At 35.9% G+C, this 26428-nt stretch overlaps 3 protein-coding genes across 5 annotated transcripts in view; 1 reads left to right on the top strand and 2 right to left on the bottom strand.

Moving 5' to 3' along the window:
• The window catches only part of LOC128188220 (uncharacterized), a 33904-nt gene extending 20886 nt beyond the window's left edge, over positions 1 to 13018 (top strand). Inside the window, exons 44-52 of one of the 2 annotated variants that reach the window (XM_052859135.1) lie at positions 1369 to 1476; positions 1825 to 1950; positions 6141 to 6219; positions 8713 to 8813; positions 9086 to 9229; positions 9592 to 9705; positions 9822 to 9981; positions 10855 to 10948; positions 11261 to 13018. In XM_052859135.1, coding sequence (XP_052715095.1) covers positions 1369 to 1476; positions 1825 to 1950; positions 6141 to 6219; positions 8713 to 8813; positions 9086 to 9229; positions 9592 to 9705; positions 9822 to 9981; positions 10855 to 10948; positions 11261 to 11442 — 1108 coding nt within the window. In that variant the 3' untranslated portion in view covers positions 11443 to 13018. The remainder of the gene's footprint in view (positions 1 to 1368; positions 1477 to 1824; positions 1951 to 6140; positions 6220 to 8712; positions 8814 to 9085; positions 9230 to 9591; positions 9706 to 9821; positions 9982 to 10854; positions 10949 to 11260) is intronic. The other variant, XM_052859137.1, reaches the window with a different exon arrangement.
• Positions 6275 to 7976, bottom strand: LOC128188221 (uncharacterized). The gene is made up of 2 exons (XM_052859138.1): positions 7420 to 7976; positions 6275 to 6843 (listed from the first exon to the last, which is right to left on the bottom strand). The coding sequence occupies exons 1-2, from the start codon at positions 7499 to 7501 to the stop codon at positions 6548 to 6550; spliced, it is 378 nt and encodes a 125-aa protein (XP_052715098.1). The 5' UTR covers positions 7502 to 7976; the 3' UTR covers positions 6275 to 6547.
• Positions 13019 to 17455: 4437 nt separating the features above from the next.
• LOC128190482 (von Willebrand factor D and EGF domain-containing protein-like) lies at positions 17456 to 25630 on the bottom strand. Of its 2 annotated transcripts, XM_052862556.1 has the most exons (16): positions 25488 to 25630; positions 25010 to 25251; positions 24171 to 24257; positions 23688 to 24080; positions 23441 to 23590; positions 22838 to 23044; positions 22546 to 22751; positions 22395 to 22451; positions 22082 to 22301; positions 21352 to 21501; positions 20996 to 21179; positions 20471 to 20658; positions 19068 to 19313; positions 18835 to 18862; positions 18446 to 18536; positions 17456 to 18359 (listed from the first exon to the last, which is right to left on the bottom strand). In XM_052862556.1, the coding sequence occupies exons 1-16, from the start codon at positions 25531 to 25533 to the stop codon at positions 18005 to 18007; spliced, it is 2850 nt and encodes a 949-aa protein (XP_052718516.1). In that variant the 5' UTR covers positions 25534 to 25630; the 3' UTR covers positions 17456 to 18004. The 2 variants fall into 2 exon arrangements, with proteins under 2 accessions (XP_052718516.1, XP_052718517.1); XM_052862557.1 differs by lacking the exon at positions 25488 to 25630 and having other exon boundaries at positions 17458 to 18359; positions 23688 to 24076; positions 25010 to 25028.
• Positions 25631 to 26428: the final 798 nt, after the last annotated feature.

Raw genomic sequence — 26428 nt, 5'->3', positions numbered from 1 at the left:
ATGCACCTGCCTAAATTATTGCTTAAAGATATTCATCTGTGACAGCAGTGCTTTGTCATTTATTAACAATAATAATTTTAAAAATATATGCACTAAAGCTTTCCAAGCCTGACATATTTATGAGTGGTTTAGGTTATCAAAACAGATGTTTGTTAATCAAATCCATATTAAAAAAACAAGAAAATTCCCAGTCAGTTGTAAAAAAATTAATTGATTGTCATCAAAATGTTTTCTTGTGTCAGTTTAAATGGATGCTAAACTTCACCCTAGCTTTACCAATGATGATTCGATAGAGTCATTCCAAGAACATTTTGATAACCCCTCTAATATATTGATATTCATGATTAATTTGTATTTTGATTTGTGTTGTTGTGTCTCTTTTGCATATTCATCTTTTAATTAACCCATTTAAGGTTCTCCAATCCTCAGCCTCAAAGTATTTTTTTTTCATCACAAAAATTTTATCCTTCAAACTTTATAAATGAAATAAAATAAAAAGAATTTAGTTATAGTATCCATGCATTTTACGAAGTTATTGCAATTTTGGCTACAGTGGATATAATGGAATAAATATACAAGCTTTGATCAATCTTTTAAAAGAGGATTGTACCGTTGCATCGATGGCTGAAACTCCTGTACTTTGTGTAGTTGGTCTCTGCGGAGCCACTAAGCCAAGCAGGTCGTTGAAAAGCTGATATTTACACTACAAGACTAATTAAAATTTGTCTATATAAAAGGCAGATTTATGGTACATTTGGAAATGTTCCGATTAGTATAATTTAGATTTATTGAACATAGCTGAGGATCATTGATTGTTAAGAAACTACTGCGTAACAACAAATTTTATTCCAGTTTTGTTTGTGTAGGTAGAAATGGACCAGACTTAGAGATATGTAATTGTGTGACTATTTGATACATATCAAAATACTATGAACTTTTAAACTTGCTGGTCAATTTTATACTTTCATTTTTTGAGTATTTTCTGAAACAAAATACGGAAATGAAGTCATTTTATGAAATTTTTACAATGCTAACAAATTTCAACATTGCATGCTATTAGCTGACAGGGAATAAGAGTCCAAATTCCCAAGACAGTCCTCATCTGTACAAGATAATAATACTGTACAATTCAGGACAAGGCATTGTGAAGTTGATTGTGTTTACACAGTAAATTGATACATGCCCTACCCTCGGCCTGCTTTGGGTTGGTTACCAGGCACTGCAGTAGCTACCTGCACTCATTTCCGGCTCTAACAGATCATTGCAAATTTCCGAAACTTCATTTTCTCATCATAGCTCATCGCTTCCTCATCATTTCCTTCTCTCTTCTTTTGATAAAGGATTGTTTTTTTTTACAAATTTGTTTAGTATGTGCCGATACCGGAAAAACCACGTCCGTCTTCCGGGACAACAAGATTCAGTCATCAATGTTATAACACAATCACGTTCACAACTACCTGTCTCTACCAAGAAGTGGTAAGTGTGAACGCTGACGGGGCCGGCTTCACTCTCTCTGTAGTCTCTCTGTAGTCTCTCTGTCACTAATGTAGATAATAGTCAGACTCTGAACAAGCTCGGGCTTTAATGATGCTACAGCTACCCACAGCCCCTCTTATACAGCTTTGTAAATGAAACACATATTGTAAAACTTGACTGGTTAGAGTGGTCTTGCATGATGATTAGCACAACGGTAGAGCCATATAGCAATGGTCATTCTTGCTTGCTCCTGCATTTTTAGTAGGGTAGAACATTCCTAGAGTCCTTTTTTTTTCAGAATGTATTCTTCAGTGTTTACATATTTTTGTTTTATTTATTTGTTTGCAGTGCTTCTGATATTGTGTACCACTTCAAAGTCTGTCATTTAATTGCGGCATCACTGGAACGCACCACCGACCTCGAGGCTTGCCGAGCTCTCCTGGAGTTTCTTGTGACACTAGTGGATAAAAATGGGTAGGATTTACAGAAAAATAATATTATGTACATAAAGGTCTCTTTGATTGCTGTATCTGCACCAATATGCTTAAAAGTGTCTAGCTAACAGAGGATAGAAAGAGCTTATGCTTAAAAAAGATATACCGTATTTTTCCGACAATTAGTATTTTTTTTCTTTTAAGCAGAGCACCCGACTTATCGTCTTGATCGACTTGTCTAAGGCTTGAGGTCAGAAAAATGTTAAAAATAGTATTAAAAATCTTGGTTTTAATCATCTTGAGTTGGCTGTGTGCTTGAAAATTATGTTGTTGAATTCATTGTTCATCTTTAATAATTATCATTTTCACCCATCTGTTAACACTAGAATACATAATAATAACAGTTATTAAAAAATGCTGTCAAATGCTGTTTTGCACATCACACGATATCTGGAATTGTTTACAATGCAGGCAACTTTGTATATGTTGCCGGTGTCATATAATATTTTGAACCCCGCGATATATTGAACCCGGGTTCAAAATATCGCTGTGATATATTGAACCCCCCCATAAAATATTGAACCCAGGTTCAATATTTTATGGCCGCGATATTTTGAACCCCCCTCTATTTTTCATTGGTATTGGAGAGGGGGTTCAAAATATTATGGCTGCGATATATTGAACCCCCTACCTTTTTCCAATTCCCATTGGATAGGGGGTTCAAAATATTATGGCCGCGATATTTTGAACCCCCCTTTTTTTTTCATTGCTATTGGAGAGGGGGTTCAAAATATTATGGCCGCGATATTTTGAACCCCCCTCTATTTTTCCAATTCCCATTGGAGAGGGGGTTCAAAATATTATGGCCGCGATATTTCGAACCCCCCTCTATTTTTCATTGCTATTGTAGAGGGGGTTCAAAATATTATGGCTGAGATATATTGAACCCCCTACCTTTTTCAAATTCCCATTGGATAGGGGGTTCAAAATATTATGGCCGCGATATTTTGAACCCCCCTCTATTTTTCATTGCTATTGGAGAGGGGGTTCAAAATATTATGGCCACAATATTTTGAACCCCCTCTATTTTTCCAATTCCCATTGGAGAGGGGGTTCAAAATATTATGGCCATGATATTTCGAACCCCCCTCTATTTTTCATTGCTATTGGAGAGGGGGTTCAAAATATTATGGCCACAATATTTTGAACCCCCTCTATTTTTCCAATTCCCATTGGAGAGGGGGTTCAAAATATTATGGCAGCGATATTTTGAACCCCCCTCTATTTTTCATTGCTTTTGGAGAGGGGGTTCAAAATATGATGGCTGCGATATATTGAACCCCCTACCTATTTTCAATTCCCATTGGAGAGGGGGTTCAAAATATTATGGCTGCGATATATTGAACCCCCTACCTATTTCCAATTGCCTTTGGGGAGGGGTTCAAAATATTATGGCTGCGATATTTTGAACCCCCCTCTATTTTTCATTGCTTTTGGAGAGGGGTTCAAAATATTATGGCCGTGATATTTTGAATTCCCTCTATTTTTCATTGATTTTGGAGAGGGGGTTCAAAATGTAATGGCTGCAATATACATGTATTGAACCCCCTACCTATTTCCAATTCCCATATATATCGCAGCCATGATATTTTGAACCCCCTCTCCAAAGGGAATATTTGAACCCCTTCTCCAATAGCAATGAAAAATTAAGGGGGGTTCAAATTATCGCGGCCATAATATTTTGGACCCCCTCTCCAATAGCAATAAAAAATGGAGAGGGGTTCAAAATATCGCAGCCATAATTTATATTTTGAACCCCCTCTCCAAAGGGAATTGGAAATAGGCAGGGGGTTCAATATATTGCAGCCATAATATTTTGAACCCCCTCTCCAATGGAAATTGGAAATAGGTAGGGGGTTCAATATATCGCAGCCATAATATTTTGAACCCCCTCTACAAAGGGAATTGGAAACAATAATATTTTGAACCCCCTCTCCAATAGCAAAAAAAAATGGAGGGGGGTTCAAAATATCGCAGTCATTATATTTTGAACCCCCTCTCCGAAGGAAATTGGAAATAGGTAGGGGGTTCAATATATCGCAGCCATAATATTTTGAACCCCCTCTCCAATAGGAATTGGAAACAGTAGGGGGTTCAATATATCACAGCCATAATATTTTGAACCCCCTCTCCAAAGGAAATTGGAAACAGTAGGGGGTTCAATATATCGCAGCCATAATATTTAGAACCCCCTCTCCAAAGGAAATTGGAAACAGTAGGGGGTTCAATTTTCGCAGCCATAATATTTTGAACCCCCTCTCCAATGGCAATAAAAAATGGAGAGGGGTTCAAAATATCGCAGCCATAATATTTTGAACCCCCTCTCCAATGGAAATAGGTAGGGGGTTCAATATATCGCAGCCATAATATTTTGAACCCCCTCTCCAAAGGAAATTGGAAACAGTAGGGGGTTCAATATATCGCAGCCATAATATTTTGAACCCCCTCTACAAAGGGAATTGGAAACAATAATATTTTGAACCCCCTCTCCAATAGCAAAAAAAAATGGAGGGGGGTTCAAAATATCGCAGTCATTGTATTTTGAACCCCCTCTCCGAAGGAAATTGGAAATAGGTAGGGGGTTCAATATATCGCAGCCATAATATTTTGAACCCCCTCTCCAATAGGAATTGGAAACAGTAGGGGGTTCAATATATCACAGCCATAATATTTTGAACCCCCTCTCCAAAGGAAATTGGAAACAGTAGGGGGTTCAATATATCGCAGCCATAATATTTTGAACCCCCTCTCCAAAGGAAATTGGAAACAGTAGGGGGTTCAATTTTCGCAGCCATAATATTTTGAACCCCCTCTCCAATGGCAATAAAAAATGGAGAGGGGTTCAAAATATCGCAGCCATAATATTTTGAACCCCCTCTCCAATGGAAATAGGTAGGGGGTTCAATATATCGCAGCCATAATATTTTGAACCCCCTCTCCAAAGGAAATTGGAAACAGTAGGGGGTTCAATATATCGCAGCCATAATATTTTGAACCCCCTCTCCAATAGCAATAAAAAATGGAGGGGGGTTCAAAATATCGCAGCCATAATATTTTGAACCCCCTCCCCAAAGGGAATTGGAAATAGGTAGGGGGTTCAATATATCGCAGCCATAATATTTTGAACCCCCTCTCCAATGGGAATTGGAAAAAGGGAGGGGGTTCAATATATCGCGGCCATAATATTTTGAACCCCCTCTCCAAGAGCAATGAAAATTCGAGAGGGTTTCAAAATATCACGACCATAATATTTTGAACCCGGGGTTCAATTTTTTATGGGGGGGTTCAATATATCGCAGTGATATTTTGAACCCGGGTTCATAATATCGCATAATATATTGAACCCGGGTTCAATATTTCGCGGTATCAAAATATTATATGACACCGGTATTTGAAAATATGATGCATAAGTACAAGGTGTAATTGTTTAATTTTTAATCATTAATAATAATTGGTAGCAATATCGGGGACATCATGGCATCATTCACTAATAATGTTACTGCAGTTTTACACGCCATTTTGAAGTGATAAGATCGACGTATCATCTGAATCGACTTTAAGTAGGATTTTGTTAAAATTTTTGCTAAAAATGAGCAATTTGACTAGTCGTCTGCATCGACATTCGTCGGGAAAATACGGTATGTACTTTGGAGAAGAGAAACTGTAATATAATGGTACATTTAATTAATGACTCTAATAGAAGATGTCAACTAAACTTTTATAGGTCAAATTGGCCAAACTCTTAGGACAATAAAACAGTTGCTTTAAAATTCACTTATGACTCATTTTAACACCACAGGTCTTTAAAATCTGTGCAGTAAAGTAGTACATATAATGGCAAATCTTGTCTGATACTGAAACATTCATATTCTACCTGTCAATGAATATAAATACATGTTTCAATTCTTAACATGTAAAATATTTTACTTCACAATTAGGATGTGATGTGATACAGAAAATGTTTTCAATGCTAAACTGATTATGATGGAGAAACAATCTTTTTAGTGACATAGGAAATGATATCTATGAAATTGTGAACATTATTGTATTTGAAAATTATGTTTATTAAAAGGTCTTGAGTTAGATTAAATGACCCTTCAGATTGTTTATTAACGATGCATGTATGTTAACACTTCAGTATACCTAAAACACATTTTTTTCTTCCTAAAGAAAACAAGAACCACTTCACAATGAAAAACTTGCCAAAGTTGTTGTTTCCAAGATGGATTCGTTCTTCAAAGATGATGTGGTGAGTTCACAGTGTACTCTAATATGACCATAGTTACAAAATAACTCAAGAGAAATCTTTTTCTGGAACAAAATTTATTTGGCACGTTGTGTTGTATAAATCACAGTGTTTAAAGTTTTATATTTCTAATCACTATATTAACATGGTGGATCATTGAGTAAAGGTCTTTAGATTTTTGCTCTCATAGTAAGTTCTATGTCCCATGGATTTTTTGTTCAGAAAGTTAAGCACAATTTTACATTAGCACAGCCTTATGCATTTTCAAGCAAGTGTCAAACAACTCCATATCACAGTTAATGGCCTGTAATGCTTGGGTTCCTGCGATTATTCACTGACTTCTGTACATCTGACAGAAGTTCTCAGTCTCTGGTTGGGCCATTCTATCAATGACCAGTCTTCTGGTAGGGGACTCTGGGAGAACGGTCACTGCCTCCCCAGGGGAAGTCTGGAGGATCAGGTTAGACAACTCCAGAACCCTGGACCAGACCTTCCTCCTGTAACACTTGACCATGTACTGGTATCCCTCAATCACTGAGAGTCGCAGTAGGTATTGGCGCTGGAATTCATTCTGCCCAGTCACTGAGGCCTGGAACAATCTCTGGTCAAGTTCCTTTTGAATGCTTTCTGAATTAAACAGAAAAAGGTTGCCATATGAATTCTGTGTCCTCAACCAGAATAACCTACAGGTCACTAATAAAAGTCATGCAACCTATTTCAGCTTGAAGTTATATCCACTTCATTTTACCAGGGTTTACATAGAAAATACAATAATTAAAGTTAAAAGTATTGGTTCTGATAGCTTCAGTTTTCATACAAGGGAATTGGTTGACAATTCATCAAATAATTTTTTGGAAAAACTTATCCTTTTTGTGTAACATACATTCCAAATTTACAAGTCTTGATTTAAAAAAAAATTCATCTAATTCTTAAATATGCTTTGTCCTTGCCTTTGATTCAGGACAATTTGCTTCAATTATAAAACCTCCTTACAAAATCTTTATACTCTCAAAGAGAGATATGTTGATATCGAATTATACAGACTTTTCAACAGGTTTTGCTTTATACAAATAGTTCTTTAAGAAAGCCACAAAGTTCCTTATATTATTTACAAAGATCTAATTAATTTTCCCTGACTTTTAAGCCTACCATGAAATTAAGTTCTGTATTCTTTAAAAAATACACGTATAAGACTTTTCCTACCTAAATGTTGAATTTTGCTGATTGCCTCATCATGGATACACAGCAAGGCCTTCAGTTGTTTGGCATTCTCCATTGTGTCCATGTGTGTGTGGGAGAGTTCCAGTTTGTCTGAGGGTAGGGTAGTGTGTTCACCTCAGGGTTGGGACCAAGACTGAGCCATCCTGAAGTGTGTTCCATTATAAGTAGTCCTGAACCCGGCTTCACTCACTTCCAAGCACTGCTTAAGAGTTAAAATACTGCACTGATAGAGATCAAATCCAAGGGACTTAATTTAAATTCAGGGTAAAGGGGGAGTAATAAATGGAGTTATTTATTCCATGTGAAGGACCCATATGAAGATATAACAAAAGAAGAAATCAGAATTGTTTTTGGGATTTGTATAAAAGCACTCAAAATAAATAGCAATTTTGATAGGCTTTGTATAGGGGCTATTTACCTCCTGAAGTTAATTACTGCAATTATCACCACATTGAGTTTCTTAGAATAGGGGTCATTTGTGTGGGATTTACAGGTAAGATGTTTGTTCACCTGTTGAGTGCTGTAATCACACAGTCGGGGATCAACAGGTAAACAAAGGGCCAGGTTAACAGGTGAAGCAACATTCATTGTCTTGGGGGAGTGCTAGGCTTTGTTTTGAGCGTGGAGACAACTGTGTATTGTTTGTCTGCCCCATTTCCAGCTCTGTTCAATTATCAATTAGGGCTGTTGCAGGTATTCAAGGGGCTCTGAAAGTGCAATAAATTAATTTTCACACTATGGTTAGAAATAAAAATTAAGAATATTCAGACCAAATGACAGTAATTGAATTTCTTGACATCTGACTATTATTTTTTGGCTGCATGCATTTGATTTCTGAAATAATTGAATTTATTTATATTGATTTCAATTAAATATTTGATGTAATGAAAGTTCTAGTAACCTTAAAAGTATGAAATTATACTGGCATGCAACCATGCATGTTCTAGCTGAGTACCATTTTTACCTATGCAGTTTAAAACACATAAAATTATATACAAGAAATGATGTAACAATGCACTGGCGAGAAGTAGTCGCAAAACAGTATCATAATTATATTAAAAAAAAAGTTGAACTAGCTTAGGATATAGAGTTGAGGTTGATTGTGATACTTACTGGTAAAGATCATGGAAGGTGGTTTTTCCAGGGCACTAATTTACTTACATTTAACCAGTTCTCCCTAACTTTACATATTTAGGAGTGTTAATTGAATTTTTTTTTATACCACTGCATCAAATTGTGGTGTTTTTCTTACTTAATTGGTGGACTTTTTTTTAGTGCATTGCAAGTGGAGTGCGATACTGTGAAAATTTATGCAAGGAGAACCGAAAGAAGAAGACATTTCTGCTGGAACAAGGAGTTGTGGTTATTCTGAAAAGGTAGGTTATATTTCTTAACCCCCTCCCCCTTCAACACCTCAACCCAATTCAAGGTTTATTTTTAATCCTCAAAGGACATTGTATCAAACTTAAGGATTTATTGCAACAATTTTTAAATGTCAAAAAAGTTATTTAATTCATCAAATAATTGACAAACATGTTCATGATTTACACCAAAGTCTTGAAGCACAATGACATATACATAAAAAAACTGTATTTGTATGGTTTTATTGTTGGATGATTGAAAATGAACATGACATTTTGTGTGTTAGGGCCATCAAGCAAGAGAGGTTGAGTGTGGAGACGTGCAGGAGATGTGAGTGGCTGATGAACCACCTGGTGGTGCAGGTCCCCATCTCCAGGGCCCTCAACAACCAGCCCATCCACCCACGCAGGGCAGGGGCCCCGCACCAAAGGTAGGTCACCACCACTAGACTGGGAGGGGGATTATTGGTGAAGTCACTATCACTAGACTGGGAGGGGGGTTATTGGTGAAGTCACTTTAACTAGACTGGGAGGGGGTGATAGTGAAACCTGTACCTGCTTACAAAATCTAACATTGTAATATCATCGATATCGGTGCACAGTAACACATGCATACAGGAAAGGGTTTTCATTATAGAAGAAGTAGTTGTCATTATTTGTGAATTATGGTTGATGAGAAACACTGATAAAAAGAAAGGGTCTTCATTTTATAAAATGGGTTTAAAAAAGTCTGGCATTCTTCTTCTTGTTCAACTCATTTGACAAAGATAGATGTTTGTTGACCATTTCATAGGTTGGTTCCAAACATAAATTGGATCCAGAACAAACGCAATGTCATCCTGGAGATTCAAGTACCGCGAGCAAGAGACGCTCCTGTAAAACTCACTCCTAACAGTTTCATGTTCAGGTGAGGAAGATATGAGGATGTCAATTGATTTTACAGCTATTACAAAAATATTGAATGTCTTATTTATAATGATTTCTTTCTGCATTTCTTTGAATTTATTTGTATATGTTTTATAGAACTGTTGTGGAAGATACTTTATACGAGGCAATGTATGAACTATACAGTAAAATTGTCCCAAGTGGTTGTTATGTGTCGGTTAATCGGTCAGAGGTTCAAGTCAAGCTGAAGAAAGAGGAGCCAGGGACTTGGCCACGCCTCCTCAAAGAGAAGACAAAGGTACGTGTACATGTACTGGCATTCTGTTTATTATATGAATCAATGTATGCATTTTTGAATCAGAATGTCATTTAATTAAGAAATGAAATTTTACATGGCCTGCATTGGTCACAAGTTTCAGTATAAAGGAAATGTCAAAGCATATATATACCCCCTGCTCCGAAGGATACTGTTTTACCCTTGTGTGTCTGTCTGTCTGTCCGTCCGTAACAAAAATTTCTGTCACATTTTTCTCAGCAACTGTTTATTGCAGATGCTTGAAATTTTAAAACACTATTTGTTTAGGCATGTCATATCGTGGTATATATTTTTGTACCAATTGGATGTCAACTTCATATTAAATGACTACTTTATTTATTTATAGCCTAAATTTATAAACAAATTTCCGTGGAAGATTTCTCAGCATTTTTAGCCTAAATTTTCAAACAAATTTCCATAGAAGATTTCTCAGCAACTATTTATTGCAGATGCTTGAAATTTTAACACACTATTTGTTAAGGCATGCCATATTGTGGGATATATTTTTGTACCAAATCGGATGCCAACTTACTGTTAAATGTCGAATTTGCTTATTTTGATATTCACATCGGAGCAGGGGTATCACTAGTGAGCATCGGCTCACAGATATCTTGTTTTTTTAGGCCAAATGATCTTAATGTATCAATGACATCCAAATAAGTTTTTTTTTGAGAAAGAGCAGATTATCTAACCCCCAATTTTTAAATTTTTATATGTATATAAATAGTACTGTATTTAATTGTAGTTGAGTAGTACATGCATTTTACATATATACATGTAGTCAGTATATTTTCACACAATTTCAGTTTCTTACCGTTGCACTTAATTCATTTGGATGTTTTTCTGTTGTTTTAGTTTCCCAATATCAGAATAAACTATGACAAGTTTGCTGGCAGCTCATCAGAGGAAGATGTCTCAGATGAAGACAATCCATTTGTTCTAAAGAAAAGTAAGGGCAGACCGCAGTGTAACGTTAAATAACAAGAATAAAGAAACATAATTTATTTTCACCTTGATATAATCTTTGCTTTTTTCATGACCACTTTCACATCACAAAAATACAATATGCAAACTTTATATCTAGCATTATTTGCCAGTAGAATCTTTTTAAATAGCAAAAATGACTGACACTTATAAAGAAAGTCAGACATTTACCCCATTTTCTCAAATTTTGTGACAATAGTTTTTGTTAATATATTAGTATTTTATAACCTTTGGAAATTTGGTTCAACTTGGTTAAATCACATTTTCACATAAACAGAAAAAATAAAGAAATTCCCTAAAGACATGAAGAAGCCTAAAGGGGCAGCTGTAGACGTTAAATACCAAGAGAGTGAAGAAGATAGTGAAGAGGAGGAAGATAGTGAAGAGGCAGCGATGGGCTTCAGGACATCACTAGTGGATGACTATGACCCTTATGATGTGTTTGGAATGATGTCATGATGTTAGCTGTGATCGACTTATCGTGCCAGTATTTTAGAGATGCAGTAAGCAAAATTAAAGGCTTCCACATGTTTATCAGTGTAAAGGGTAAAGATTTTGGCAGATTTCTTGGTCTGCTCATACTAATGTGTTCAATTTAGAAGACTAATTAGATTGTCAATTACATGCTCATTGTTGAACTTTCACAATTGTCCATTAATATATAGTTTGGTCTTTTTCCATTGATATATAGTGCTTACATGCATCACATCATCAATACTTGTTAACCATTGTTATAGGACAAACAGCATACCACGAAACGCAGGGAAATTGATATCAGTAACAGCTGATAAACAAACAGAACAGAATTTATAAGCATTATGTGGTTAAAAACTCTTATTTGTTATTTAAAATACTTTATTGTTTCAAGTTTTCTGACAATCTTTTGGCCAAGTAGCCTTTTTGTATTGAATACGTAAATCATGAAGAATGATCTGATTTTTAAAGATAGTTTTCAGGTTACCTGAGTCACTCAGGTGACCTATTGCTATGCCTTTTTGTCTGTTGGTTGTCGTTCATCTGTCGCAAACTTATGAGTATTTTAGGTTATTCTCATAAAATACGAGGCCAGTCTTAACCAAGTTTGGTGAAGGATCTGTAGATGAGGGGGAAACAAAAATTGAAAAATTAATGATTCTTAACATCATGGCCATAAATAATGGGAAGAACTGGGAAAATTGATTCAGATTTTCAAAATTCTCTTCTTTATTTCTTGGCATATAGCAGACTAAATAAGATGTTGAGTTAGTAAAAATCTGTACAAATCTTGTAAAATGCATGGCCCAAGGGGCAGGGGTTTGGTGGGGCCACAATGCGGGGTCAAATTTTTGCCTAGGAATATTTTGAGAAAATTTTAAAAAATTTTCTCAAAAACCATTTGCCCAAAAAGCTTAAACTTGTTTGTAAGCATTATCAGGTAGTGTAGATTCAAGTTTGTTCAAATCATGACCCCCGTTGTATGATGGGGCCACATATGGGGTGGGGGCGGGGGTAAATTTTTGATATAGAGAAAAATCTTCTGGAAAAGCATTCAGTCCAAAAGCAGAAACATGTGTGAAAGCACAGGTTTTGCAGATTAAAGTTTTATCAAATCATGATTTCCTAGAGAAAAGTGGGGCCACAAAGTGGGAGGAGGGGGTGATTTTTATATAGGAATAGAGAAAAACTTTCTTACAAATGCTAAAACAACAAAAGGTGATGGGTACTTACCATAAAAGTATGTAGATAAAAATCGGCAGAATTTTTTAAAAACTTTTTGAGCAAGATCTACTGTACTTAGTTGTCAAGATATTTTGATTTTGATACTGTTATGTTGATTGAATCAGAGTTATGGCTATTGTTGCTCAGGTGAGTGATGTGCCTCCTGGGCCTCTTGTTTAAAATGGCTTTATTATACTCAGGTGACCGTTAAAGCCCACGCGCCTCTTGTTTTAATGGCAAATGATATATATTTTTTTACTTTTGAACTGTTTATACTTTTGTAGTTACAACTGTTTATTATACGATATACAGAATGTATATTAAATTTTAACATCAACATTTGATTTTGTTATTTTTTGAATACCCTAAGCATCATTGTCCCACACTACGGTTAAAATGTACAGTAGACCATCATCTCTTTTCTTGCCGTAGTTGTTTGAGAAAACTAGTGCGATGTAAGCTTTGTTGAAGGTTGAGGTTGATAATTCCATCGCAGTTGACTTCATTTTTAACGCACATTATTCAAAATGGGTTCTTGATGTGATCAATTAGCTAAGGATAGGAGAGAGTAATGCGGACTCCGGGCCGTATGATTGGACGATGAGCATGCACAAAGCCAGGTCCAAAGTGTTGGAACTTCAAATATCCGAGGTAGCGTAACATACCCTTGTCTTAAGGTGGCTCACTACACCTTGAAATATTTTCTCAAATCAGCAGAGTATTACTTGATTATGATAGATATCATAATGGATAAGAAGTATTTAAGTCAAATAGGCAAAAAATGTGCAACTTTCGATGAAAAATTACATTTTCGAAAACATGAACAAAAGCTCCAGACAGATTTGAACTCATGATCTGCGGTTCAGAAGCCCAATACTCTAACCACTGAGCTACGACGATATACAACCCAATCGAACGATATAAACAGTTAACAAAACATTTATATCGCCATCTTGTGATGTCCCAGAATATCTGATACCATTTGAAATTCATATAAATTTAGTAATGCTCGACTAAAACTACAAATTATGACTCAAAAAAGTAAAATTGTTTAATATTTTCCCACAAAAACATGTAGGAGAAAAACGTGCTTTTTATAGAATTTCGATGTCGCAGAATTGCATCATATTTCTTTGGTTTATCAAGATGAATCGGACAAGAGAACAGACATCTTCTGTTTTAAAAGTGTATTTTCAAACACAGACTCCATATATGGTTGTATAAATTATAAAATAAAAATACCCTGGAGAAAAAACAACTCAACAGGCAAAATTTTCTCTATATAGTGAGACGATTTAAGAAAACTTGATCCGTACAGTGGTCGTTGCGAGGAATTGTACTCATTCCAATTTGACGTTGTCATTGATGGAGGGACGTCATTTTGACGCGCTCTCTTTTTTGTTATGTTTTTAAAATCAATGCCCAATTTGTAAAAAACTTATGAATGTTCGTGAAATTTGTTGACTGAAAATTTACATTATATACAGTTATGAAAATGTCTTTCATTTTCTTTAAAATAAATTCAATCAAAATTAAAGTTATTTAAAGATTAAATGGTATCAGATATTATTGGATACTCTGTACTCTAAACCTCGCCCTTACTACATCTTGGATAGGAAATCCAAGAAAGTAACAAGTGTTGTTTATAGACGCCACGTTTTCTGGAGTCCACGCTGTCACTGCACGATCGACCACTGTGTGTAATGTGCGATGATAAAAGTGAGTATTAAACAAAATTAAACATATCATACGAAAAAAATGCATTTCAAACAATAAAAGTTATCATGCGTACATATATATTTTTTGTCTTTTGAATAAAGACTATTATTGTGATTATTTTGGCTTAAATTGGAGACGATGGTGAATGTGTTATGACATTAACGATATTTATCTACCATGGGAAAAATTATTGTTCGGTCAGCTCCCTTTTTTTTTAAAATACCACTGTACATTATTTACAGCAAAGCCTAAATCTCCCTTTTCGTTCTTTTACGTTTACTTCAGTTTGCTGAATACTGTATACAGGTTCATTTTCGCCATTCTACACTTGCAAATGGCTTCGCCCAAATACAGTTGTGCTAAAAGAGCTTTAATTAAATTGAGACATTGGAGTTCGCCCAGTCTTAAATTCATCCACTGTCAACGAGGACGAAAGGGATGAAAAGAAAACGGGGCAAATATTTTCCTGCATAGAGTTTAAAGGCTGATGGATGGGAGACATTCTTCCTGTTTTATACATATCATTTTTTTGTAAAATGCGTAGAGTGTCGATAATAAATAATATTGATGTACCTTCTAAACGAACTTTGAAAAAAATATTTACACAAAGTGCGTAACTTTTACAAAGTATGTTGCCACCTAACTGTTATAAACAGTTCTACATTAATTGAACAGTCATAATACGCGATAGCAATGATACATGTATTTTGCCTGACCATCAGTGATCTTGCTATTTATGCAGTTGCACCCATGTTCCAACAGAACGTTATCCCAGAGCTTTGCTTGTTTGCTATTATTGAATACAGAACAAGATATGCAACAGTTCACAATTTATTATTTGCCAACACAGAATCAATACACAGATGAGTGACTATGTCAAAACACAAACATGTTAACCACAAAGTCCATGGGTATTGGCGAAAGGCCACACTGTCCTTGCTCGGCTATGGAAAGGTCTGGGGGTCCACCGAAATACCAACACGCAAAAAGGTGCACAACGGGCAAGACGGGGGCCTTGTGTTGATCACAAGTGCCAGAGATGTCCCATGCTTGATGAATGACATGTGGACAGGGATGACTCGAGACATGACTGTTTACCCGGTTTTCCGGTGATTGCTCCCTGGTATATACTCGTACTTGCTAACCTTGAGTACACCAGGTGAGCCTCCCCCCTTTGTTAGGAGGTGGAGGGGGTCCCAAGTATGGCGTGATACTTGTGAACCCCAATCATTAGCACATGGGATGACGATTTCCCAACACATGTATACCAGCCCTCCGCCTAATTGACAGATGGGGGAAAACGCACGGGCCAGACATGTCCCGAAAAGACCTCCCATTAGGTCCCCCAGGACCCGCCACGAACATTGATATGATGTTCTCCATTACCCAAAGAATAACAGTCCTACACGCAGTCACATGTACCCAAAACAAGAAAAGAAAAACAATTTCACTTCCCTCCTGTAAGATTGATAGTCAAACAAAAACGTCTTACGAGAATTCCCTGGCAGTGTTTGATAAGAATGCTAACAAGCCCCCCTCCAAATTTTTGAGGTACAATTCATTTCCTGTTCGAGACAGGTGTGTGCCGTCATGTCTAAATAATTGCGTAAACTTTGCTAGGATGTTTCGGTGTGAAATAACCATCCCTCCCAAATCTAATACAATTGATCGAACTTTCCTATTGATTGTTTTTCTTTTCTTTTCAATTTTTTTCCCCGAATTAAGTGGCGCCCCATGCCAGTAGAGGCGAGGGAGAATAGCTGACCATACCAATGTGGTTTCAGGCATTAGCGCATTGTATCTTAAAAGAGCACACTCAATTTCCTTGATAAGTTTTTTACTGGTCAAACCTTGTGTGGTTAGGTCGTTGGAACCAAGATGGACGACTAAAAATTCTGGGGGTGGAGAGTTTTTTAACAATTGCAGAATATGGGGATCGAGTTGGTGCCACTGCAGTCCCCTTATTGTATGCCATTTAACTCTGGCGGAAAGGTTAAGGTTCCTGCCACCAGGTTGGGTGGCTGCCAGTTCTCCGGCCCAGAAAGGGATTGATGATCCAACTATCCAAATGTTTTTCAGGGTGCCTGAAAAACTTTGCTTGGATTAGTGGAAGCTAATAATTTTTTAGATGCAATAAAGGTAATAAATTCCACCCTATACCTACAATCTAACATAAGAGGAAAAAACTTGCGACCTCCACCTGCCTGAGGTTTTGATTATTTGATCTGGGACCCCCTGTGCTGCCATATCAGTTGCTCTCCTAATTCTGAAACTATGCGTACTGAAGTGCCCTTGGTGACTTATGGTGGAGAGCGCTTTCTGAAGAACTGAGTTAAATTGGTATCTTGTGAGTGGCTTGGAGTCGGCGTGGATGAAAAAAGGAGCAGTAGGGGCTGAATGGGGGCGAATGTTACTGTAATTTAAGATGGCCTGAATAGGACACAAGGCCTTCTCAGACTCTCTAGAAATGATTAGTGTGGAAGATTTGCCTGTTTGGTCTGTCTTAGAGTGAGGTATAGTGAGCCTCAAATTGGACTGATGACTATGAACTGTTACGTTTTGAAGTATTAAACAATGAGTGGATGGTGATTTGTTAGTGGTTGTGAATTCCCCTACCCTAAGTAGGCCAAAATAAGCCAATGAAAAGGCGGCGGTGAATAGCGTGGCCTCGTATTGTGAGGAACAGACGGTTGGGAGGGATGAAATTAATTGTCTCAGGAGGGGACGAGTGATTGGACCTCGGGTGTCGACTGTCTTGCCCTTGCTGCGTTTCAGGCCTTCGATTGCTTTGGATACAAGAAAAGACTTTGTAGTGTCGTGTTGTGCCTTAAGTTTATGATTGAATGAAAGGGCACGTACGTAGAGTTCTACTGTCTTAGCTGAGTATTTTTGAATTGACAAGTATGCAATGAATTTGAGTAAGGTATCAGTAGGTAAACAGTTCTACATTATATTCAGTTCATTCAGGAGGCAAAACAAACAAAATGTGTATCAAAACAAATCTAAGTAAAATAAACATAAAACAAAAATATAATTGAATTTACATATTATATTTGAAGAAATCATTTTGACAGTTTTTTCACAGTTTGTGAAGGCAGCCGACAGCTTCAATTTCCTTTTTTGCTCAACTGAGAAACAATAACCAAAAAATCTAATCAAATCAGCTTTATTAGACAAACAATAATAACGTGGATTTTATAGAAATATAGAATACTTAAGTACTTCAAAAAAGTTTTTTGATATTCGGTTAAAATTAACAAAGATTAATAGATAATCTTCGGTAAAATCACAAATGTCTTAATTATGTGAAATGGCTCTTACATCCAAGTTACATCGCGATCGCTATTTTATGCAAAGTAACTTCCAAAATCCGTTATGAATTCAAAGAAAGACATGAGATATGAAAATATAGGCAATCTCAATAACTTTTGACAAAGAAATGTATCGGAAATATTGTCATTGCACCGACGAGAAACAAAGTCAGACAAGCGAGGTTCATTTCGCATCCAGATCCATCCGCATCCCCTAAGATACATTCACTGCTTTATTAATAACACCAAAGAATACTAGTAATAATCAAAACATATAGTCAATGCACAAATCTTCAAGATTTGTAGGGTGAGAAGCGTTTGTTTGAATTGAGTTCCTGACGCCTTGGTAGCTGGGAAATAATGCACGGTTCCAGAGGGGGTAACAGAGGGGGGATTCTGTGTGGCCTCGTGTTGTGCTGTAAATGACTGGTCGGAGGACTCTGTGGATACTGAGCACTGGACAGGAAACTGATCGATGGCTTCCGCCTCCGGTCCTGACCCATATTATGCTGCATAGGTGGGTGACTTGAGATAATGGAGTCGTCCATTTCTGGCATCTTATTCTTTTTCGTTTTACTGTGGGGTATGATGGAATGTTGTCGCGGAGGAGGGCTTGTTATCATCGATTTTTTGACAAAGCACGGGAAACTGTTAGGAAAAGATTTATTCCAAAAGTCATCCCACAAAATAAATACAACCAATTTCCTATTAAATTCAGCGCGATTATACTATACCTTTTGTATTTTTTCAAAATTAGGAAGGCTGTTATTGCAGAGAGAACAACAGACATAACCGTTACCAATATTGCTATCAAAACTAGATTATCTGAAAGGGAAAGAACAAAGCGCTATATACAGATATTTATTTCTTCTTTATCGCCATCATTCTGCACTTCGTCTAACCATCCTCGAGTTTATTTTAGTAAAAAAGAATAACATGTATTGATGGGACAAAATTACAGAATTTGAAGTTTGTAAAATAATTTATTGTAAGCGTTACAGATTGCATATGCTATATATAATGAATAAGTAAAATATTTTGTGAATACTAGCAAAGCTATCTCGATTATCTATATACATGTAATTATTTAATATCAGTAAAATGAATTTTATTTGCAAATTACCAGAGTCACTCGGCTCTTTTTCTTCTTGCTACAACAACAAGTATGGATTTTAGACTCTTCAAAATGGCTTATATTTGTATTTTAAGCTGTCTATACATTTATTCTAATTTCGTATTCAATACTTTAAGTTGAAATTTTCAGAACTGAACAATAACTTAGCTATTGTAACATTTCGTTAACCCCCTAAGGGAGAAGGTATCTTCTTAAATCGAACTAAACTATAATCAACATACCGCTTTTGAAATACATTCAAGAGTTTCTCTGTTGCAATCATACATGTCTTTGTCATATATCAACAAACTTTGGGGATCTCCATAGGTCGATCCGTCATAACTCAGAGTGACGTAACAGCCAATCGCAGCCCCGGTATTATTCCCCAGACTGTCCAAAGAAATGTCAAGGGCTATCAGATTGTAGTGATGATATGTAGCATGGGTGAAAGACTCTGAGGTGTTGATGACCGAGTTGTTGGTAAAAATCTAGAGTAAAAATTTTTTTTCCTTAAATTTACAGAGGTGTACTTGGTTAACTTAGATGTAGGCTTATTAAAAGGGACTTAGACGTGATTTGACACCAACATTTTATATTTTATTACCATTATTAAATAGTTTACTTGTGCATTTTAAATAATTGAAAAATAATTTGAATGTTATAAGTCAAGTTACATGCAAAATACAGAGGAAATATATCATTGTTATGTAAACAAAGCTTGAGTCTTATACTTGTTTACAAATATAATGTAAAGTAAGGGAATTACTATTTCTTTGACAAAATGACCCCTGACAAAAAAGAAACTGATTCACAGTGTTCATAAATAACATCATGAACAACAGAAAGCACCATTTAACTGAAACTTATACCAATACAGCACATATGTAAACAATAACAAGATTTAGCTTTGTTTACAAAACAAAAAATTTCATACTCTGTAACTTGCTTGTATCTTGATTTTTACTTTTAAATTCCGACAAAGCATGAAAACTACCCATATTAAACATATTACACATCAAAACTGGAAAAATTAAATTTGACAATTTTGAGCGCAAATCGTATCAAGTCCCTTGAAAGGGCATTGTCACGATTTTGGTCAAATTTTAAATTTTTTCTATTTTGACTGTTTACAATGCTTGAATAATGCATTTCTATGAAAAAAATTCTTTTTCAAGCTAAATTTTTTATTTGCTAATTCGTTTTGAACACCAATAAACAGTTCCTTATGTTTGAGACCTTCATTTTAGTTCTAAACCTGAAAATTTCTTTTCAACATTCAAAATGTAAACAAAAACATGATCAGAGCTTTGTTTATATAACAAAGAATTGTGAGATCTGTATCTGGCTCATTACTCCGTGGCTGAAACTCAAATTTTGAACAAATTTGCAGATAGAAAAATCAGTTTGAAAAAGAATTTTCACGGTATATTGAACCAATGTAAACAAAAACATCGCATTAGCTTTATTTACATAACAAATTATTGCGAGTTCTGTTCCTCGCTTATAACTTACCGATTTCGGTTAACTATTATAAATGCCTTACTGAAGCACTGTAAACATTATATACGGGGAAAATGTTGACCAAAACCGTGACCATCTGTTTTTAACATCTGTTGACATTTTGCAATGTAATAAATAAACTTACGACAAAAATGGATAACTTCACAAAAATGACATCTGAATGGAAAAAGCCAATGACAAAAAATGTCTGACAAGATCCTGGTGCAGAGGAGTCGCATAAACCGTCGAATGGCAGACGGAACCCCTCGAGGGGAGAGGACAGTTGGATGGAACAATCACTGCCGATGAATCCCGAAAAACAATTGCAATTACCTGTAAAATATGTATATATTTTCTGTTTTATTTCACTGTACTCTTCTAAATTTTGAACAGAGTAGTACCTTGACAAGTTTTACGAAATTTTTGTCAATATATGCCATTATGCATACTTTATTCATTATGGTTACATTTACATAAAATATTCACCTTGAGAGACAAACACATACAAGAAATAAGCTAAACTGCTATTTCAAATGAGCCAAATCAATGGAGCTTGCGTCTAGTAATAGAGCTTATGATAAATAATTATTTATTACAGTTGTCGCTCTCTTCATAAACAGTCTCGGCTACTCTTGCAATTACCCTCTCTCCTTTCTTTCCATAAAGTTACCGTTTGTACAATTTCCATTTCCTGAACAATCTCGAGGACAGAGAACAGAGAAAATAATGTCAGCGAGAAACCGACCATCCGTTGTCCTATTGACGTAATACACTTCATCATGCGTCACTTCCTGGTAACAAGCACCTTTGAAGGTATTCATAGTGTCCTGAAGGTATGTAGTGTTTCCTGACAGCTGAAGAGTAATAAAGAGAAAAAGAAAAACTTATACACGTGCAGGAATTATGTCATAGATTTTTCGGCAAAATTTTCAAATGAATACATGTTCAATATTCCAAGGAAGTATTGCAAGTTAAGGAAATCAAAAATGAATTTTTGGAAAACTTCTATAACCAAAATTGACCTACTTTAATATCTGCAATGCAACTTTCGATGTAGGAACTTGATTCGATTTTTGTCAACGTCTGACACTCGTTGACCGCGAGGTCAGTGTTAAAGGAGTTCTGACAGAACGTCCGTGCAGTACTCTCAGTCCAGCCATTCCGCCAGACAGACACCTAGTGAATGCAGTCAAGCTCATGTAGCACCCTCCTTAACATGTTAAGATTACAGCTTTACTATTACATTTGTAGTTCTAAAGGTTCACGATTACATCTTATAGTACATATAGCATGCACGTAGCATCAGGGGGGCCTGCCCCCCCCCCTCTCACTTTTTTTAAATTTACATATGAAAAATTGAATTATTATGGAGTCGGCCCCCACTTTTTGGGGAGTATGTAAAAAATTGATATGAAAATAAGGAAATTAGGAGTGATATTAAAGTTAAATTGAAGTTATAGATATACTACGCCCCCCCCCCCCCCACTATCAAAAACGACGACTCTACGTGCCTGTATAGTTCATAAAAGCTTTTCGATTTAATCTTACTGTGGATATACATCGTAGTTCTAAAGGTTTGCCATTACATTTTACTAAACATATAGTTGAACTTCTTAAGGTTTACCATCATACATATATCACTATACATATAGTTCTAAAGGTTTGTGATTAGATCTAATATTCTATATATTAACGATTATATCTTATAGGTGTTCGATTACATCAAACATGCAGTTCCAAATGATGAAGGTTTTACCTGGGGTGTGTCCGTCTCGCTATAGTTTGGATCGTATGAGAGATCCTCCGTAAACCCCGCCTCTGTTGTCTTGTCCGACAGCAAGGACAGATTAGTTGTTATGGAGTTGTCCTCAGTACAAAGCATGCTGGGTACGGAAGTGTTAAGGACGACTTCAGAGCTTGTGTCGTTTGGTATACTTGTACATAGACTGTACATTTCATACTCCCTCCTATTTAAACTTTTAGAGAAATATGAGGTTAAAAAAAGGCTACTAAGGGAGTTCTAAAACATATATACATTTCAGATTATCTATATTAATCTGTATACGTACTTCGGCGATAGTTTCGGTTGTTTGGAAAATAAGCTCTCGTTGGATTTCAAGGGCACCCTGTAAATAGTGAAATTAAAAATACAACATCAAAATGGTAAATGCATATGAATTGTCGCTTAATTATATATTATCTAAAATTTCTTTTATTTACCTCCAAGACAAAAGAAATGTCTGTTCGTCTGTAGAGTTGTTTTCTTGTTTAGGAATGAAATCATCGCTTTGGTCTCCATTAATCAGCCCACACAAGCCCTCAGTAGCATCAATGTCAGAAACTGAGGCGCGGACCCGGACACTACTTATCCACGTATCATCATACGACAAATCAAACGAAACCTTGGTTCCGGTCGGAAATGTGGCCTGGAATTTAACGGTTTTTAATTTTTTTTTTTATCTTTCAGGTTTTTTAAAAAGTTGATATAACTTCTGGGTTAATATTTTATTACCTCATATAGACGCCCTAACTTGGACACATGCAAATCGGTTGTTCTGTTGAGAGTTAGGTTTTCATATGGAAAGGTAAGGAGTTCTGTTTGTGTAGAGGAAACCTGTGCGCATGTCCTGACCACATAGAGACTGAGGTTGCTTCTGACAGCAACCCCGCAATTACATGTTGCGTATCCAGCAACACACGAAGAAAACAAGACATTGACCTGAAAAAAAAAAAACCAGAGCGAAAATGTTTACATAATATCTTCACTAAAATTTTAGATATTCATATGTAAAATAAAAATATTTAGATCATTTCTTTTTATTCTAAATTGTATTTTAAAAAAGATTGCATAATGCTATTCAACAAATCGTCCTTGTTTAACTACCCATCTATTTATAACGGATCCTTGTTCATCAGATACATGTGCACTTTTGTTCCAAATAAATAAGAAACATCTTGATGAAAATAATGAAGAATGTTTTACTACAAATGTACATTTCAAAACTTGCTCATGAATGATGAATTTAGTCCAGAAGGTGATATGTCCGAAATATTTGTGTCCGAATTAATGAGGATGCACTGTACGTATGTTTCAATATTATAACTGGACATTTACAGAATAAGGTAGGTGTTGGTGTCTGTACATGACGAACTCGCCCGGTCTGTGATTCTCCCAGGTCTTGCCATCAAACGTTGTCATGTGGGGGTCGTTGTATGACGTACACAGCTTCCAGTCCACCAGATAATCCCTGTCCACTACTGTCGCCTTCAATTTACATGATTTTTTGGACATTATTTCGTACGAAAAAAAATGTAGGAAAAATATATCTTTTATTATCAAAATAGAGTTGGAATCGACATACCTTTATTTCAGGGATGCTGATATTCCTCCAGATTCCGTGTCTGTCATAGTGATAATTAGACACGTTAAAATGGATACGACTTGTTCTGTTTTGATAATTGATCATCCCATCAGTATAACCAGTAACATTGAAAACAATGCTGGAATTCCCAGATTCATTGAATTCAAACGTCACTGCACATTGCAGGCTGTCTATGAGAAGATCTTCCATTAACAGTCCGTTTCTGCACCTCTCCCGATACTTCTCCGCTGTTGTCCATATATTCACTGGCAACTTGCAGCTCCCTTGTTTCATGGAATCGTTCAGTGACGTAGGACAACTCAGAGGTACAGAATTTGTCAAACGAATTTCTACCTGCTCACTTTCTTTGACCACTATCTCCGAAGATTCTGACTTCACCAAACAAACACAGCAATGTTAATGCAAAGACAATAAAAATAAAGATGAAGTGTTTAATTTGATGTCCTGCGTGATTGAACTTACTGTTATGCCTGCAAAATATGGCGAACTTGTGTTGTTGTAAACAGTGTTTCCAGATGTTGCATTTTTAATAGTGACAGAACAAGACACCTGCAAGAATTTTGTAGTATTGGTAAATTGTACATGCAATAAGAAACAAGTGAAAAGCTGTCAATGTAACAGCAAACCGGGGACCTCGGAACCCCCCTCCCCCGGGCAAGCAAAATTATCTTTCAGACCCCCCTCCCCCGGGAAAATAATCCATGTCAACCCTAAATTGAAAAACACTACCTACCCTATACAGTGAAATGGAGTACCCTATATGCAATATTTTGCCTAAAATTGACTAAGTTCAAAAGCTGGTATTTTTTCATAAATTGTCAGAAATCAAAATCCTAGCAATATGCACACCTCTGATATATGTGCAATTGATCTGCAAAAGAACAACTTTCTATCTTGAAAACTGTAGGAGGAGTTATCCGTACAATAAGGGTACCCTATATGCAATATTTTGCCAAAAAATGACTAAGTTCAAAAGCTGGTATTTTTTTCATCAATTATCAGAAATCAAAATCCTAGTTATATGTACACCTCTGATATATATACAATCGATCTTCAAAAGAACAACTTCATATCTTGAAAACTGTAGGAGGAGTTATCTGTACAATGAGGGTACCCTTTGGCAGCCGCCCGCCCACCCGCCTGCCCTCCATTTTCACCAATTTAATAACCGGATTTATCCGTTGGAAAAGCCGGTTAAAAAGTACAAGTTATCATAAAAGATGCATGCTACATTGTATTTAGTTTTCTTCCATTGAAAACCTAAGTTAAAATGAACTAATCCTCTGACTCCCTATACTTACGTTAAAGTTCAAGCTGTAGTTATCGGCCCAGTGGTCTGTCTTCAAAGAAGAGGTGTTCATAGTTTGATTTGTTACATTATATGACCCAGCTTTAGGTATCAAGTCATTACCAATGAACCACTGAACGTCATACATAACCCCATTTTGCGGATGGTCAACAACACATTTGAAAACTGGTTCCAACATGGTACCGTCGGAAGATTGTTCCAGAGAGGTTTCAACATGGACACTGTATGAGTTGACTATGAATTAAGTAAAGCAAACAAAAGAGATGAGTACCGTTATCAATTTTTGAATGCTATTGTTCTAATAGTAGTACAATATACAAAAACGTGAGGTCGACTGACAAGAAATAGGCAAAAATTTCTTGGAAACTTTTCTTAAATACTTAAGTTAAATTAATTATATCTCAATCTAGAGGACAAATTAAAGGAACATTCATGAATAAACTATCAAATAAATAGTGACCAATACTCACCAAAAACAACATGAATTAACACAATATAAATCCAGTGGACAGTCATAGTTTAACATCTATTCAGGAAGTACGAAGATATATTTCGTAACATATATATCGAAGTGTTATTGTTATTTGAAGTATACGTTTGCTACTGATACATTTAAATTGATAGAATAACGATTACTATCAAGAAACTTAGATCATTGTTTGGAATTGTTAAAACGCCGCCCATTGATATGCTTCAATGTTAATTTTTTAAGACGAGACAACGAGTTTGAATGAATTATTTATCTAGATCTTAGAGGGTTAAATGTCTTGCTGATAAACCCTAAACCAATAATGCTAGTACACATAGGCATACAATGGACCATTTTTTTTCTCTTTAGAGCATGTTTAAAATTATTGCTGATGTTTATAATGCAGATATTTTATCAAACCTTCCTCCTGGGTCGTATCAGGGAAATGATGATGATGACGATGATGAATTTTTGGATGCCAACTAATTGTCTGTTTCACGTGTTATTATAAATATAGAGGATAATTTTGATACATGTACATGTATATATATACATGTATCCTACACTTTCTTCGCATTAAATGTCAATCTGATAAATATGATTCTTTAAGTACTTTTCAAGCAATTTGCAAGTCGTTTTCAAGCATTTCTAGGAGTTGATTTTAATCAACTCTCCTATGCAGTTACTCTGACAAACCGAAAGTGAAACAGTGTTTGAACCAAAGCACAAATCATCGCCGCTGACAAGAACTAGTTCTTGAGAATAATTAATAAATTCGAAATAATTTTTTTTCTCAAGAAAACATATTTATAAATACCTTGAAAATAGTCAGATTTTAAATGGTACGAACAATTTAGATATTTTTTGTAGTTGTATGTATTCTTACGCCAGAGTTCAATATAGTCTCGTTCAACTCGACGCTCGGCTGTCTCCGTAAATCTC

Source organism: Crassostrea angulata, chromosome 6 (assembly GCF_025612915.1).
Source record: "Crassostrea angulata isolate pt1a10 chromosome 6, ASM2561291v2, whole genome shotgun sequence".
Classification (NCBI taxonomy): domain Eukaryota; kingdom Metazoa; phylum Mollusca; class Bivalvia; order Ostreida; family Ostreidae; genus Magallana; species Magallana angulata.
The sequence above is the reverse complement of the archived record's forward strand: the minus strand, read 5'-3'. Positions and strand labels throughout refer to the sequence as shown.

Excerpts from the sequence above, each read along its gene's own strand:
- LOC128188221 (XM_052859138.1), bottom strand. The coding sequence starts at position 7,501 with ATGGACACAATGGAGAATGCCAAACAACTGAAGGCCTTGCTGTGTATC. Across the intron at positions 6,844-7,419 it reads CAGCAAAATTCAACATTTAG|AAAGCATTCAAAAGGAACTT; the intron begins GTAGGAAAAGTC and ends TGTTTAATTCAG.
- LOC128190482 (XM_052862556.1), bottom strand. The coding sequence starts at position 25,533 with ATGACTGTCCACTGGATTTATATTGTGTTAATTCATGTTGTTTTTG. Across the intron at positions 22,302-22,394 it reads CAACCGAAACTATCGCCGAA|TTTAAATAGGAGGGAGTATG; the intron begins GTACGTATACAG and ends TTTCTCTAAAAG. Across the intron at positions 19,314-20,470 it reads TGAAGTTATCCATTTTTGTC|ATTTTTACCAACAACTCGGT; the intron begins GTAAGTTTATTT and ends TTTTTACTCTAG.